Below are 13,917 nucleotides of genomic sequence, written 5' to 3'. Positions count from 1 at the left end.
TACTCTGTTCTCAGCAAGCTGTACATCTCTTCCATCCTACATGCTGAAAGTTTATTTGCCCAAGAGTCTCATGTGGTTTGGTTAGACTTGCAGCGCCACACAAATAAATTGCCCTGTGCTCCCTTGTTTGCAAAATCTGCTGTTCAGCTCCAGGCTGCTTTTAAAAACACAACTGTTTGCTTCCATCGGAATTAATTCATTCTGAGTGACGAATCCGAACGTAGTGTTTACATGAACGCTAAATAAAGTGATCGGGTTGATATGAGCGTTTATATGTCACAAGCTTCTGATCGGATTTAATCTTTTGACATGCGTACACTGCATGAATATACAGTTTCCCGCTGGTGTCGCATACTGTTTTAAAAAGCACATGTGATATTTATCTACTTCGGGTCCTAATTAGGCGACGACCAGCACATGAACTGCTGTGCAGTGCTGCTTACTTTATACAGCAGTAAAAGTGCCCCTTCCTGCACCCAAAACCAGTCGTCTGTTGACGAGAGTCTTAAACAAGGCCTGTGGGACATTGTCCTGCTCCACTTCACAGATGATGAGTGAAAACGTTTTATACACTCATTTATGACACTTTATTTGCCAGGAAGAACAGCTCGTTCCGCGCGTCATACATCATTACGCTATTTCTACGTCACTGCGCATGCGCAGTACTTTCCAGATTCGTTTTTCAATCCGATCAAGTGTTTACATGTCCTCTCGCTCGGATTACAAAAGGAATAAACCACCCCTTACAATCCGATCGAAATTTTAGTCGGATCTGGCCAATTCAATCCGATTGACGTGTTTACATGTGACTTTTTTATTCTGATTGTGCTTCTAGTCCTATTACGATCGGATTAGTAGGGTCCATGTAAACGCAGCTAGTGAAGGCACAGTACAGCCATGAAAAACTCATTTCTATAAAAAAAAAAAGCATGAAAAATGTGGCAGAGGCTGCAGAGCGAGCGAACTGCACCAGAAAAAACACACACACACAAAAACACTTTATATTAAATGCTTCAAGGAAACTCATATTAATATAGTTTCATGTGGAGCTTTTGTATATATATATATATATATATATATATATATAAATGGACTGTACACAGGTGAAACCGCTGGCCAGCGAGTGCTTGACAACATCAATGCAAGGGGTAAATGGACTTGCAATTTTCTCGTTGAATCACGGCACACATCTTCACAAACATGTCACAAAGCGAATCACTTAGCTGAGAGGAAAGATTCGATTTGAGAGTGGTGTGATAAGGGCCTTGAATCAGCCGTGCTGGTCAACCAAACGTCCTGTGCTATTTATTGAGGTGAAAGACAGCATGCAAGACTGCATGGAAATATATCTGATATTACGCATATGATTTGTGCAATGAATGAATGGCGCAGACACGCTGTTTCGTTTATTACATATCAGCCTCAGCTGTTTCACTGTATGACGTTATGAACACACGAACATCACCTCCGGAGCTGCTCTGAGAGACCCTTCATTAGCATGTTACCGTTTAATTTGAGAAAACTACCGTTATTTCATATACACAGAAGCTGAAAATTCTTCACAGCGACCCGTCAAAATAAAAGTTTGGTTTAATGTGAAGAAATTGTGACAGAGATATATTACTATTGTACAGCAGAATGTAAGACTCAATGTAATAATATTAATACTAGTACTACTACTACTCAGGGGTGCCGCTATGTGTTCTGGGCACCCTGATCAGTATATTTACTCGGACCCCCCGCGATCACGTTCTGGGCGGGGGTCTGTCCCCCTCTGCAAAAATTGCATTCCGGGCCCTCTCTCCCTCATCGGGCCCTTAGAATTGTCCTAACCTTACCCCTGTTACGGCGCCCCTGCTACTACTACTACTACTACTACTAAGAATTAGAAATATTATTCAAACTTTATTTTTAAAGGAATAATCAAAATTTTTCTTCCATGTTTTAATTTTAACAGTAAATCTCTGTTGTGCAGCACTTAGTTTGCCAAAAACTTAAAGGGTTTAATTTTCATTTGATTAAAGGAGAAATGAAACTCATGTTTTATGTCATCATTTGATTACCAGAAAAATTAAGAAAAACATTTAATAGGGCCTCTATTATTGTTTAAGAAAGGGCCATATAAAAACAAGAAAATGTTGATAGCAGAACATTAGAACATTACAATCTAAAATGGCTCTTTAAAGCATAAAAACAACTAAATTAAAAGTTAAAATCATCTTTATATATTTATGGGGCCTAAACAGCGAAATCCTGCTAAATGGGAAAGCAAACAGCATCATCACACTCTAAACAGCTGTTACGCTGCATATTTACAGTAAGTATGATGGTATAAATTCATCTAGGATGACATTTAGCTAAAGCATGAAGGATCCTCTGTAATGGGCAGCGGACATTTGCAGTGAGTAATAGCGAGTATCTTGGTGGAGATGGTGGTGGCCCACTCGTCCAGAGGGAACAGCACTTATCCTCTGTCCCCACAGAAATGGACTGTACACAGGTGAAACCGCTGGTGTTCTGTGGCTCTTAATTTATTTTTATTAATTCACCATTTGTAAACTGATATTCACTGTTCATTTTTAGAAATATCAGTAGCATCTGTATTAAATCCATATTCATTTTGAATTGAATAAAAAAATGAGAATCGAATTAAGAATCGTATCAAATCGAATTGAGAGCTTGCGAATCAGAATCGAATCAAATCGGAATCTATACCCAGCCCAAACAAACAAATAAATAAATAAAAATCGCAAAATATCTAAATATAATAATAATATTTTTTAATATTAGTATATTTTATATACAATAAAAATATATATGCAATAAATATATACATCTTAAATATTCAGCAATGTATAGTGTAGTACTTATAACAACAACAATACCAAAAACGACAACAACATATATAAAAAAAAAGAATGTTATTGTTGTTGTTATTATACATCATTTTCTATTTTCTATTCTCTCTCCCCTATTTATCAAACTTATTATATATAATATGTAATGCACATGATGAAATTAACATTAAATATATTAATATATTTACAGAATAATACAAATATATATTATATTATATTATATTATTACACTATAAACTACTGTTTTTTTTTATGATTTCTTTTTTTAACATTAGCTTTTGTTTGCCTGTGATTGAGGAGCAGCAGGACAACTCACTAAATTATAAATGATAATGTATTTGCTCTGAAGGGGGTTCGACTCCTCCTCTCCAGTCCTTCCACTGGATCTCATCTCAAAGCTCACGCTTTTCTTCCTTTCTGTCCTCCAGCTCCAGGGAAGGATTGCTCACGATAAGGGGACGGCTCTGAATTACCTTCCTGCTGCCCAAATTCATGCTTGAGGAGAACATAAGCAGCGAGATTGCAGAGCATGACGTTGTTTCCCCAGGCCCTCAATGCCCACACTCAAATGCTTCTAATTGCATTCATGCGCGTTTTGCAGCCGCATTTAAACAGGTATGTAGTAAATTAGGCCACTCTCTGGATACAGTTGCACCAACCATGTGAAAAATAGTTTAGTCTGTAATGCTTTGTGTGCAAGCGTGATCTAATTTGCCACATTAAATAAACAGAAATCAAATGCAGATACCTCCTTAAAAACCAAATTACGCCTCGGAGTCAAGGAATAAAAAATTGCTTCGGTCCCACATGGGTAAATAATGAATGTAAGAAGCATAGCGAAATATACCAAATCTGCATTTAGATAGAAATGTTTTTACAAGCATAACCCCCTGGAGATCGGTCTTTTGTTTGAAATTCTGCCGTTGTTTTTAATCTTTCCTCGTCGGTCTGAGGTCGAGCCAAAAAGAAGGTAAAATGCAGAGGGTTATAAGGCCAACGACTCGCGAAAAATACAGCGACTGCTTGAAGTATTGTGACTATTTGCCGTCGTCTTTGAACACCTGAAATGCATTAAGTGCTGTCAGAAGCCTTTATCAATCCACAACAGGAAACACAAGGCTACAGCACTCAAACGCATCTCCTACACGGACCTTTTTTCCTTCTCTCTTTCTTTTTCTGCAGGCTAATGTAATTGGCTGCTTGCTGACAGTGGCCCCATTGTCTTCAATTACCCAGCAGCCACCGAATGACTGATCGATTGCGGGCCGGGGTTATGCTGACGAGCCATGCCTTCTGGAGTTATTTCATTCATTCGTTTCAACGGTGATATTTGAGGGATTTTATGAAGTAATGGGCCTTTTATTACCACGCCGACCAAAAGGAACACCGCAATTAATGATGGTAAAACATAATAAAGTTGGGGGGGGAATAAAAAATAAATAAAAATGAGCCTGATACTGTCAAGTGAAAAAGCCAACTACTTTCTTCACACAACCTTCATCTTAATAGAGACAGACGTTATTCGGTGGTGTTTATGTGAGCTTCCTTAAACATGCTTTAATGTTTGCTGCGGCAGCCAATATACAAAGTTAACAGCAGACACAACGATGCATCTGAAAGTGTGCTGTGATCTCTCTTCGTTGTGGTGAGTGAGCGGTGGCCAAATATTTACAGGCATGCAAGGCCAAAACCACTTTTTTTTTTTTGCTGCATATATCCTATGTGTACAATAATAATACAAAAGAGACTAATTAAATTAAATTAATTAAAAATGTATTATTAACATTTATTATTATTATTATCTAAATAAATAAATAAATATTATATTATTAATTTAATATTATTATTATTATTATTATTATTATTATTATTAATAATAATAATACCAATTAATATAATTAAATAATATTAATGTGTTTATTTGTATTTATTATTATTATGTGTGCTGTGATCTTGCTTCATTGTGGTGAGTGAGCGGTGGCCAAATATTTACAGTCATGCCAGGCCAAAACCACTTTTTTTTTTGCTGCATATAACCTATGTGTACAATAATAATAAAAAAGAGACTAAGAACAAAATATTTACTTATTTTTCTATTTAATTTAGGTAATTAAACAATAAAATAAAGAATGTATTATTATTTAATTAATTATTTGAAGAAGAACAATCAACTTGTGTATCACAATCTCTCTTTAGTGAAGAGTGTGAGCAGTGGTTCATATTATTAAATTATATTAATTTGTTTATTTGTATTTATTATTATTATTATTATTATTAATAGTTATTATTATTGAACAGTAAATACAATTAAATGAATTAATAATAAATTAATGAATCTAAAATTTATTATTAACATTTATTATTATTATTATTATTATTATCATAACCTTAGGATAACAATAAACCGTAGGTAGGTAGGCCATCAAATTTTCATTTTTGGGTGAACTATCCCTTTAAATGTAAGTAATGGTAATGACTGACAGGAACAAATACTAACAAAAGCTGGATTTAAAACAATAAACAGGAAAAACAGGCAAAAGATTCTAAATGAACCAAAATACCATCAAATAAACAAATTTCTACCTTCTTTACATGACCAGTGATGTTACTGTAATTTGGTTGCAAATGTTTTAACTACTATACTTCCTGAAACGCTTTTTAATGGTTGCCATGGCAACGGCGACAAACCGCTAATATGATAACGAATCCGCAGAGTACTGCTGTAAGCTGGATTTAAAACAATAAACAGGAAAAACAGGCAAAAGATTCTAAATGAACCAAAATACCATCAAATAAACAAATTTCTACCTTCTTTACATGACCAGTGATGTTACTGTAATTTGGTTGCAAATGTTTTAACTACTATACTTCCTGAAACGCTTTTTAATGGCTGCCATGGCAACGGCGACAAACCGCTAATATGCTAACGAATCCGCAGAGTACTGCTGTTTTTCTTTAGTGCCTTGGCCATTTTTACAGTCCACCACTTGGCAAATTGTCCATGTTAGTCAGTATTTTCCCTCTGCTCTTTCCTTCAGTTACTCAACCACTGGCCGAGACTATCCCACAGTGTCTAATTGTGTACAAGCGCTCACAATGCACGCGCCCACTGAGCTCGAAACAATCATGTGTCCACATATCCAAAGCGTTAGTGACAAACTCACGGAAACATGCGCGGCAGGAGCCAGTAGCCCCGGGGTAAATCTACATATGCGTCATTTCCACCGAATAAGGACTGTTTGTTTGATTTGCACTCTTAAGTGGGGCTTCCAATGGTGTCTTTCATCCTTCTCCATCACGGACACGGCCGCCTCCAAAACCGTGCTTGAGAAGTGGAATCATTGGATTAAAAGCGAACAGGTGTGCTAATACGGTGGCAAACGCACGCGGGCCGTCCTAATGACATTCCCTTTCTGAAAGCGTCTTGCATGAGATGCTCTCCCCCGGAAACCCCCCAGAGGTTCCCGCCATATTCACAGTGCCATGAATATTAACCGAGCCCAGGGTGTCTGGAGCTCAATATCTCCTGTCTTCCTTCCTGTCTCTTGCTCAAATACATGCACATACATAAAGATACTCTGAGTCCAGAGGCTTGACTACATTTGCTCTCTGCTAGGTAAATGGCATAATTATTTAGCGAGATACGGGGATGCAACTCAACCCAAGTCCCATAAACTGGGGCCACATAAACTGGAGCAGCAGCTGCGTGACTTATGCATGGCTAAATATTTGAGTGTTGTAACATTAAAATTAGTTGGCACTAGTAATGTTTAAACTAATTATTTATGGAAATAGCAGACTGATTGAATACTGAGCATCAATAAATTCATTTTTGTGACAATTTAATCCCTTTGGGCATAAAGTACATTGATTATGTTGGCATTTCACATTTTAAGAGAAAAAACATGAAAGACAAATGGCTCAGTGGCTTACAAGCACAAAGACAAGCCAAACTGTGTCAGGGTAAATAAATAAATAAATCTTTATCAAATTAAATTATTTAAAAATAAATGTAAAAAAAAAAACGTTCCCATTTGCACTGCCCTTTGTAAGTGTTTAACACTAAATAACTAACTAAATAAAAAATAATCATCAAATCTTTATTGAATTAAATTATAAAGACATTTTTAAAAACGTTCACATTTGCCCTGTGTTTTAATGCTAAATAAATAAATAAATATCAAATTTTCCAATTTGTTGTATTAGTATTTTTAATTGCATTATGTATGAGCAAACGACTTTCAAACACAAAAAAACCAAACCAATCTAAACTACCCACTTTCATGCTTGCGTCGCCCGGTTTCAGGGTTTAAATTAAATGAAATGAAATTAAATTAAATTAAATTAAATTTAATTTAATTAAATTTAATTAATGATATGTATGTTAAAAAGTAAATATAAACTAATTGTTGAATTCTTAGCTTTATTGTATTAATGTATTTCTCCTGACTAATCTCAGCTAGTTCCTCAATAGTTTCGCATGAAAATACACCAAATAAATAAATAAATAAAATGTTAAATGTCATTTTATATTAATATTAAAAATGAAATATACAATGTTTTTTTATATGTTTTCAAATGAATAATCTCAGGTACAGTTTCTCAGTAGTTATTACTTTCATATTAAAATGCACCACTTAGACTACAATATTTTTTCATAAACTAAACTAAACTAAACTAAAATAGATTTATGTTAAATTAAATGAAAAATAGAACAAATGTTGAAAACTAGCTAGCCACTTGTAAAGTTGACCCTTGCAACATTGCCCTGGTTGATAGATGAGGAAAGTAGGGATTCTGCAAAAAAAAAATGTAACACTCATGCCGACAAAGTGTCTTTATTTACACCACAGGTGTCCCATGAGAGCGGTTTCGATGGAGAGCGAAGCTAAGAGGGCGAAGAAATCTTCATGTAGATTATGTGCAGCCTGTCTCGCTCATCGCAGCTGAAGCTAAAAAAGAAATGCACGTGTGGTTCTCAAGTGCCAGACCTGACTCCAAGCAACTGGTGCAGATGGCAGCAAGCGGGTCCAAAAGGGTCTGGCTGCAGCTGGCGCTCCTGTAGGTTACGGTACTAAATTAGTTTTAATCGTTTAATCACCACCACAGCGTCTTGTCTCCATTGGCAACACGCACCATTTGTGTCGACTGCAAGTGACGTCGCAGGTATCGGAGAGTGCAAGTGACTTCGTAATTTAGTTTCTTTTTTCTTGTCTTCACCACCTGGCTACTGTTGTAAAATGTTGAGAGATTCAAACAAAAAGTAATCAATAAATAGAACAAAATAAAAAATAAAAAAGACTGCAAGTGACGTCGCTAGCGGAAGTGCAAGTGTCTGAGAGTGCAAGCTCCAGCTGCAGCCAGACCCTTCTCAGCGGGTCAGTGACCGAGAGACTCCATGGCCCGGCCTGCAACCCTGCAAGTGCCCGATAAGAACCCGGTGTCGTCTGAAATCAGAAGAGGCCGGTCTGTGAAACAGTGCATTCAACACAGCCTTGCCAAAAGTTCTGACTTGGGACCTGGTTTTGCATGGTGAAGCGCGAAGCGTTTTCATCTACAAAAGGCTTTTGACGGAGTAGGATTCAGTCGGCACAAGCTATGCGTCAGCGTCTTCCTTTTTCACGGCACGTGGGCACGTATCACCGCCGCTGAGAGCCGTTGCAGGCATTAGAGTGAGTGATGACAAGTCTTTAGGTAGCAATGTGAGGAAATGAGGCTTTCTGCAGATGAAAGTGTTCCTCGTGCACTCTCTATTTACTGCAGATGGAAGCAGCGGAGGGCGGAATCCAGCCGAGGGGGATTTATCAGCGATGTCCAAAAAGGCTCATCAGTGTCTGGTCAGGGAAAGGTGTGCGACGGTAATTACCACAAGATGAAAGGACGAGAGAAAACCTGTTTAAAGGGATGGTTCCCCAAAAAATGAAAATTCTGGCATCATTTACTCACCTCGTTCCAAACCTGTATGACTTACTTTTTTCAGTGGAACACAAAATAATGCAAAACAAGAGTGTTTTGAACTTTTTGTGCATCCATTGAAAGTCAATGGGGTCCACAAAAAAAAGGTCACCGTTGAGTTTCACAGCTAGACAGGCAGAACAACAGATAGACAGACAAAAAGACAGACAGATTGATAGGCAGACAAAAAGACAGACAGATCTATAGACAGAACAAAAGATAGATCTATAGACAGAACAAAAGATAGACAGAATGACAGACAGCCAGAACAACAGTTATATTTTTAGAGAACTTTTTGTGCATCCAATGAAAGTCAATTGGGTCCAAACAAAACATCTGGTCCCCATTGACTTTCACTGTATGGACAAAGGGAAACATTTTTGTTTGACAAAAGAAATGAACAACATGAAGGTGAATAAATGAAGACAGAATTGTAATTTTAAGCTCTTTCACACTATTACACTATAAACACTATTTATCGCTTTGCGTCTCTCCGTCAGATAACCTCACGTGCATGATGCGCCATTTACGGGTATTTCCCGGTATTTCCCTAAACCGACACACATCAATTTATTTTGATTTTTTTTTTTTTTTTTTTTTTTCAGTTTACGAAAATGTTTTTTGAAATATCGGAAATGTGTTTAAAAATCATATCACCGTTATTGAAAAAAATTATATCGCGATACATATTGATATTGAATTATTGTCCAGCCCTACTCTAACCCTAATCAAACACACCTGAACAAGCTAATTAAGGTCTTCAGGATTACTAAGGCTACAGGCAGTTGAGGTTTTTTTCAGGGTTGGAGCTAAACTCTGCAGGACATCGGCACTCCAGGACCGACGTTGCCTACCCCTGCCATAGAAGAACCATTTGGGGTTCCCGAAAGAACCTTTCAGTGAACAGTTCTTAAAATAACCATTTTAAGACACTGTAATAATCTAAAGAACCTTTTGTGCAATGGAAATGTTCCATTGATGTTAAAGGTTCTTAATGGAACCATCAATGTCAATAAAGAACCTTCATTTTAGGAGTGTAGGTTGCACTGGTTTCATCTATTGTGGGTGAAAATTGCACTAATTCAGCAGCAGGTTTTGGACATTTTGAGATTTGAAAAAGTTGTTACTGAGTCAACGAGGGCATGTGACTGACAAGTGCGCTCCCACGACTGAACGGATAAGAGCAGATGAATGCTGAGATTCAGGAGAGAATGATTCACCATGTTCCAGGGTGAAGAGCAGACACACAGCCAGGAGAGATTGGAGCGCAGTCAAGCAGAGCTCCCCCAGCATCCTAAAGGAGAAACACAAAAAAAAAGAGAGAGAACGGTGAATTGATTATACATTTTGGTCATGTCAAAACTAATTATGATCAAACGATCAAAGACTGCAAGTGCATTTTCACTCTTTTTTCAGTTTATAGGAACCAAGTAACCCTTTCAAAGGCTTGATAGGTTACAATATTCAAAGCAGGCCTCTCAAATGTCTTTATATCCTGTCAAAAAACATTTGTACTGAACTCAACCTGATGGAGGCATCTCCACCATCTGGGTGGTGTACGTTAAGCACAAAAATGTTCAGTTATTACTGCAGTTTTCAAGAACACAGCATTTTTACCAGCATTATTACAGAATGTAAACAGCAGTGAAATAACAACAACATGTGAGGTTGCTTTCGTGAAGCTTTTAAAGGCAAGCGTATTTTTGTTGTTGTTGTGGTAAAACAGTTGCAGAGGGCTGGCTGAGCAGATCAAATCTCAAGATAGAAAAACAGATCAAGATGGACAGAATGATAAACAGACAAATAGAACCCTGGAAAAATAGACAGGCAGGTAGATAGAACAACAGACAGACTGATGAACAAAACAAAGGATAGATAAACACAGAATAGCAAACAGATCGACAGACAGAACAAAGAACTGACAGACAGATTGACAGACAGAAACAAGGACTGACAGAGAGACAGACAGATCGACAGACAGAACAAAGGACTGACAGAGCGACCGACAGAACAAAGGACTGACAGACAGAATGACAGACAAAGCGACAGGCAGAGCAACAGACAGATCGACAGACAAAACAAAGGACTGACAGATCAACAGACAGAACAAAGGACTGACAGACAGAACGACAGACAGAGCGGCAGACAGAACAAAGGACTGACAGAGCGACAGGCATATCAACAGACAGAACGACAGACTGATCGACAGACAGAACACAAAGGACTGACAGAGCAACAGACAGAACAAAGGACTGACAGACAGAACGACAGACAGATTGACTGACAGAGCGACAGACTGATTGACCAACAGAAGAAAGGATCAACAGACAGAATGACAGACAGAGCGACAGACAGATTGACAGACAGACAGAATGAGAGACAGAACAAAGGATAGACAGAGCTACAGACAGATCGACAGACAGAACAAAGGACTGACTGAGAGACAGAACAGAATAAGAGACAGGTAGACAGAACAACAGAAAGATTGATAGAGCAAAGGATGGATAGATAGACAGACAAAATGACAGAACAAAGGATAGATAGACAGACAGAAAGATGGAAAGATAGAACAGTAAACAGACAGGCAGAACAAAAGATAGACAGAAAAAAAACGACAAAGAGATTGATGGACAGAACAAAGGATAGATTGACTTGAGGACAAAACAGCAGACAGATAAATAGACTGAGCAACACAGACAGAATGACAGACAGAATGATAGACAGAACACATGACAGACAAATAGAACAACTGTTAGATAAAACAACATACAAATAGATACACAGAAAAACAGATAGACAGACAGAAGAACAGACAGACAGACAGAACAGATAGACAAGACAGAACAATAGACAAACAGACAGAATGATAGACAGAACAACAGACAGAACGAGAGAAATATAGACAGACAGAAAGATCTCCCTGACTACCTGAGTTTCCATAGTGAATGTTTTGAATAATATATTCTCAAATGTAATGATCTTTGATTTTGTCTGAAAAGAGAATACATGCACATAATTAAACTACTCAACAAAACAGAGCTAGATATGACAAATAACTACCTTTCAATAAAGAAAGGCTTTTATAACTCATTAATTACACAAATCCAAAACCTCAACCAGGTTTGCATTTTTTTACGGTCACCAAGTATATGAATGTCTGACAAGCCTATTCTACATTATCACAGGCAGAAAGTCTTTAGTACAAATCAAGTGTGAGAGAGACAAAGAGCCGGCAGTAAATAATAGATGCTGCGGATCGGACTCGCTGTGGCCAAGGGCGAAACATAAGCCTGTCTGAGAGATTGGACACGGATAACCAGTGTACGTTACAGTGGGCCGCTCACCTGCTCCGAGTCAAAGACTAGTGCAAGGACAAAAAGAGAGATGAGCCGTCCAGCGCATCAAAACGAATGAGACAGTCAGTTCATTTGCCGCCGCACAGTCGATTAATCGCTCGAAATTAATTTGTTCTCATCTGATGGGTTAAATGGATGGCATGTCAATTTAATCAAAGCTGGATTTTCCTTTCTGCATTGTTCTTCTCGATTCCTGATCATGTGACCTCCAGAAACGTCTATCTCAACCGGGAATCATGGGAGTCTATCTCGTAATTGTATCTGCAGGTTGGAGCCTTGCTGTTTTCGCTGGCTGTCACAGGCAGGTGACAGATGACAAGCCGAAAACCTCCTACATGGAGGTAGGCGAGCAAACACGTACACAAACAAACAGTAAGACAAACCCACACACATACTAAAAGAACCGATACTCGAACAAAAGGAAGCCGACGTGCTTGCAGATAAAGGATCTGGTGGAAGGTTTGGTGTATAAAAGCACACAAACACATTGAGTCCCTTAAAGCTCAGTCCATGAATCTGTTTGTATCGTCAAAGATTTTCTCTCTCGAAGGTTTTTGAGGGGAAAAGCACGATTTTAGATGCTGCCCACTTCGTCTTCGCTGTGGGAAGGCGATTGTGCTCTGGCATGCGCTAGTCCTGCTGTTGTCTTGCCCAGCCTGGGCTCTCTGATCCTGGCAAAACATCATGCCAGACCTCTGTAGACTCCCACAGCCTCCAGCCTCCATCAACTCATCCAGAGTCTTCTTAGGGCTAAAGCAGGCATCAATACTGCCCATACCTGTGGTTTGTCCATGTGAGGAGATTTAGTTAAGTTATTGGACTAACAGTTTTCACCTGGTGGACATTAAACAAGCCAAAAGAAATCCCATAGAGTTACATTGACGAGAGAGAAAATGATATAAAATCTGAATATATATATTGATAAATCCTGAATATACATTTACATTTACATTTAGTCATTTAGCAGATGCTTTTATCCAAAGCGACTTACAAATGAGGACAATAAAAGCAGACAAAACTATCAAATGAGCAACAATATATAAGTGCAAATGACAAGTCTCGGTTAGCCTAACGCAGTACACGTAGCAAGGTGTATATATATATATATATATATATATATATTATACACACACACATACACACACAAAGAAAAACAAGTAGATAGAATAGAAAAAATAGAAAGCTAGTGTTTGTTTGTTTGTTTGTTTGTTTGTTTGTTTTGTTTGTTTTCTTTTCTGTACATAGTAAGTATTGTTATAGACACGGTATGTACGTGTCAGTCTTGTAAGTGTTTCAAGAAAATTGAATAAAAATAATATTACGAAAAAAAATAATACTGAGTCCAAGTAATATTATTCAATGCCATGGTCTCAGTTATCATTGTTATGCTGAAGTCATTCAAATCTATATCATTTGTAGTCCTGGTTCTGCTTTCTTGAGTGGATCTCTTTCTGCATATGTACGTGACAAAAGATCCAATTAGCTACAATGATCATCGCTTCACATTCCTCAGTGCTTACAAAGATACGCACGGCAGCGTTTGAAAGCCGCGTCTGTCAGCAGATCCCTAATATATCTGCTCATAGACGGATCCTCTGATAGACGTGGCTTTAAAACGCTCCTGTGTCCGTGTGTCTGTGTGAGCGCTCGATGAAGAGTGTGAAATGATGATCATTGTAGTCAATCACAGACATATCTGTTGAGCATGTGAACACAATGGCCAATCGGAGATTTTAAAGTTAGAAATC

General features: G+C 37.8%; 1 protein-coding gene across 1 annotated transcript in view; it reads right to left on the bottom strand.

Moving 5' to 3' along the window:
* Positions 1-13,917, bottom strand: part of LOC107687726 (neurocan core protein-like) — a 166,937-nt gene that overhangs the window by 101,013 nt on the left and 52,007 nt on the right. Inside the window, exon 2 of the mRNA XM_016485176.1 lies at positions 10,034-10,107. Coding sequence (XP_016340662.1) covers positions 10,034-10,106 — 73 coding nt within the window. The 5' untranslated portion in view covers position 10,107. The remainder of the gene's footprint in view (positions 1-10,033; positions 10,108-13,917) is intronic.

The sequence above is a fragment of the Sinocyclocheilus anshuiensis genome, unplaced genomic scaffold, assembly GCF_001515605.1.
Source record: "Sinocyclocheilus anshuiensis isolate Anshui unplaced genomic scaffold, SAMN03320099.WGS_v1.1 scaffold305, whole genome shotgun sequence".
Taxonomy (NCBI): Eukaryota; Metazoa; Chordata; class Actinopteri; order Cypriniformes; family Cyprinidae; genus Sinocyclocheilus; species Sinocyclocheilus anshuiensis.
This window is presented reverse-complemented; position numbering and strand designations above follow the sequence as displayed.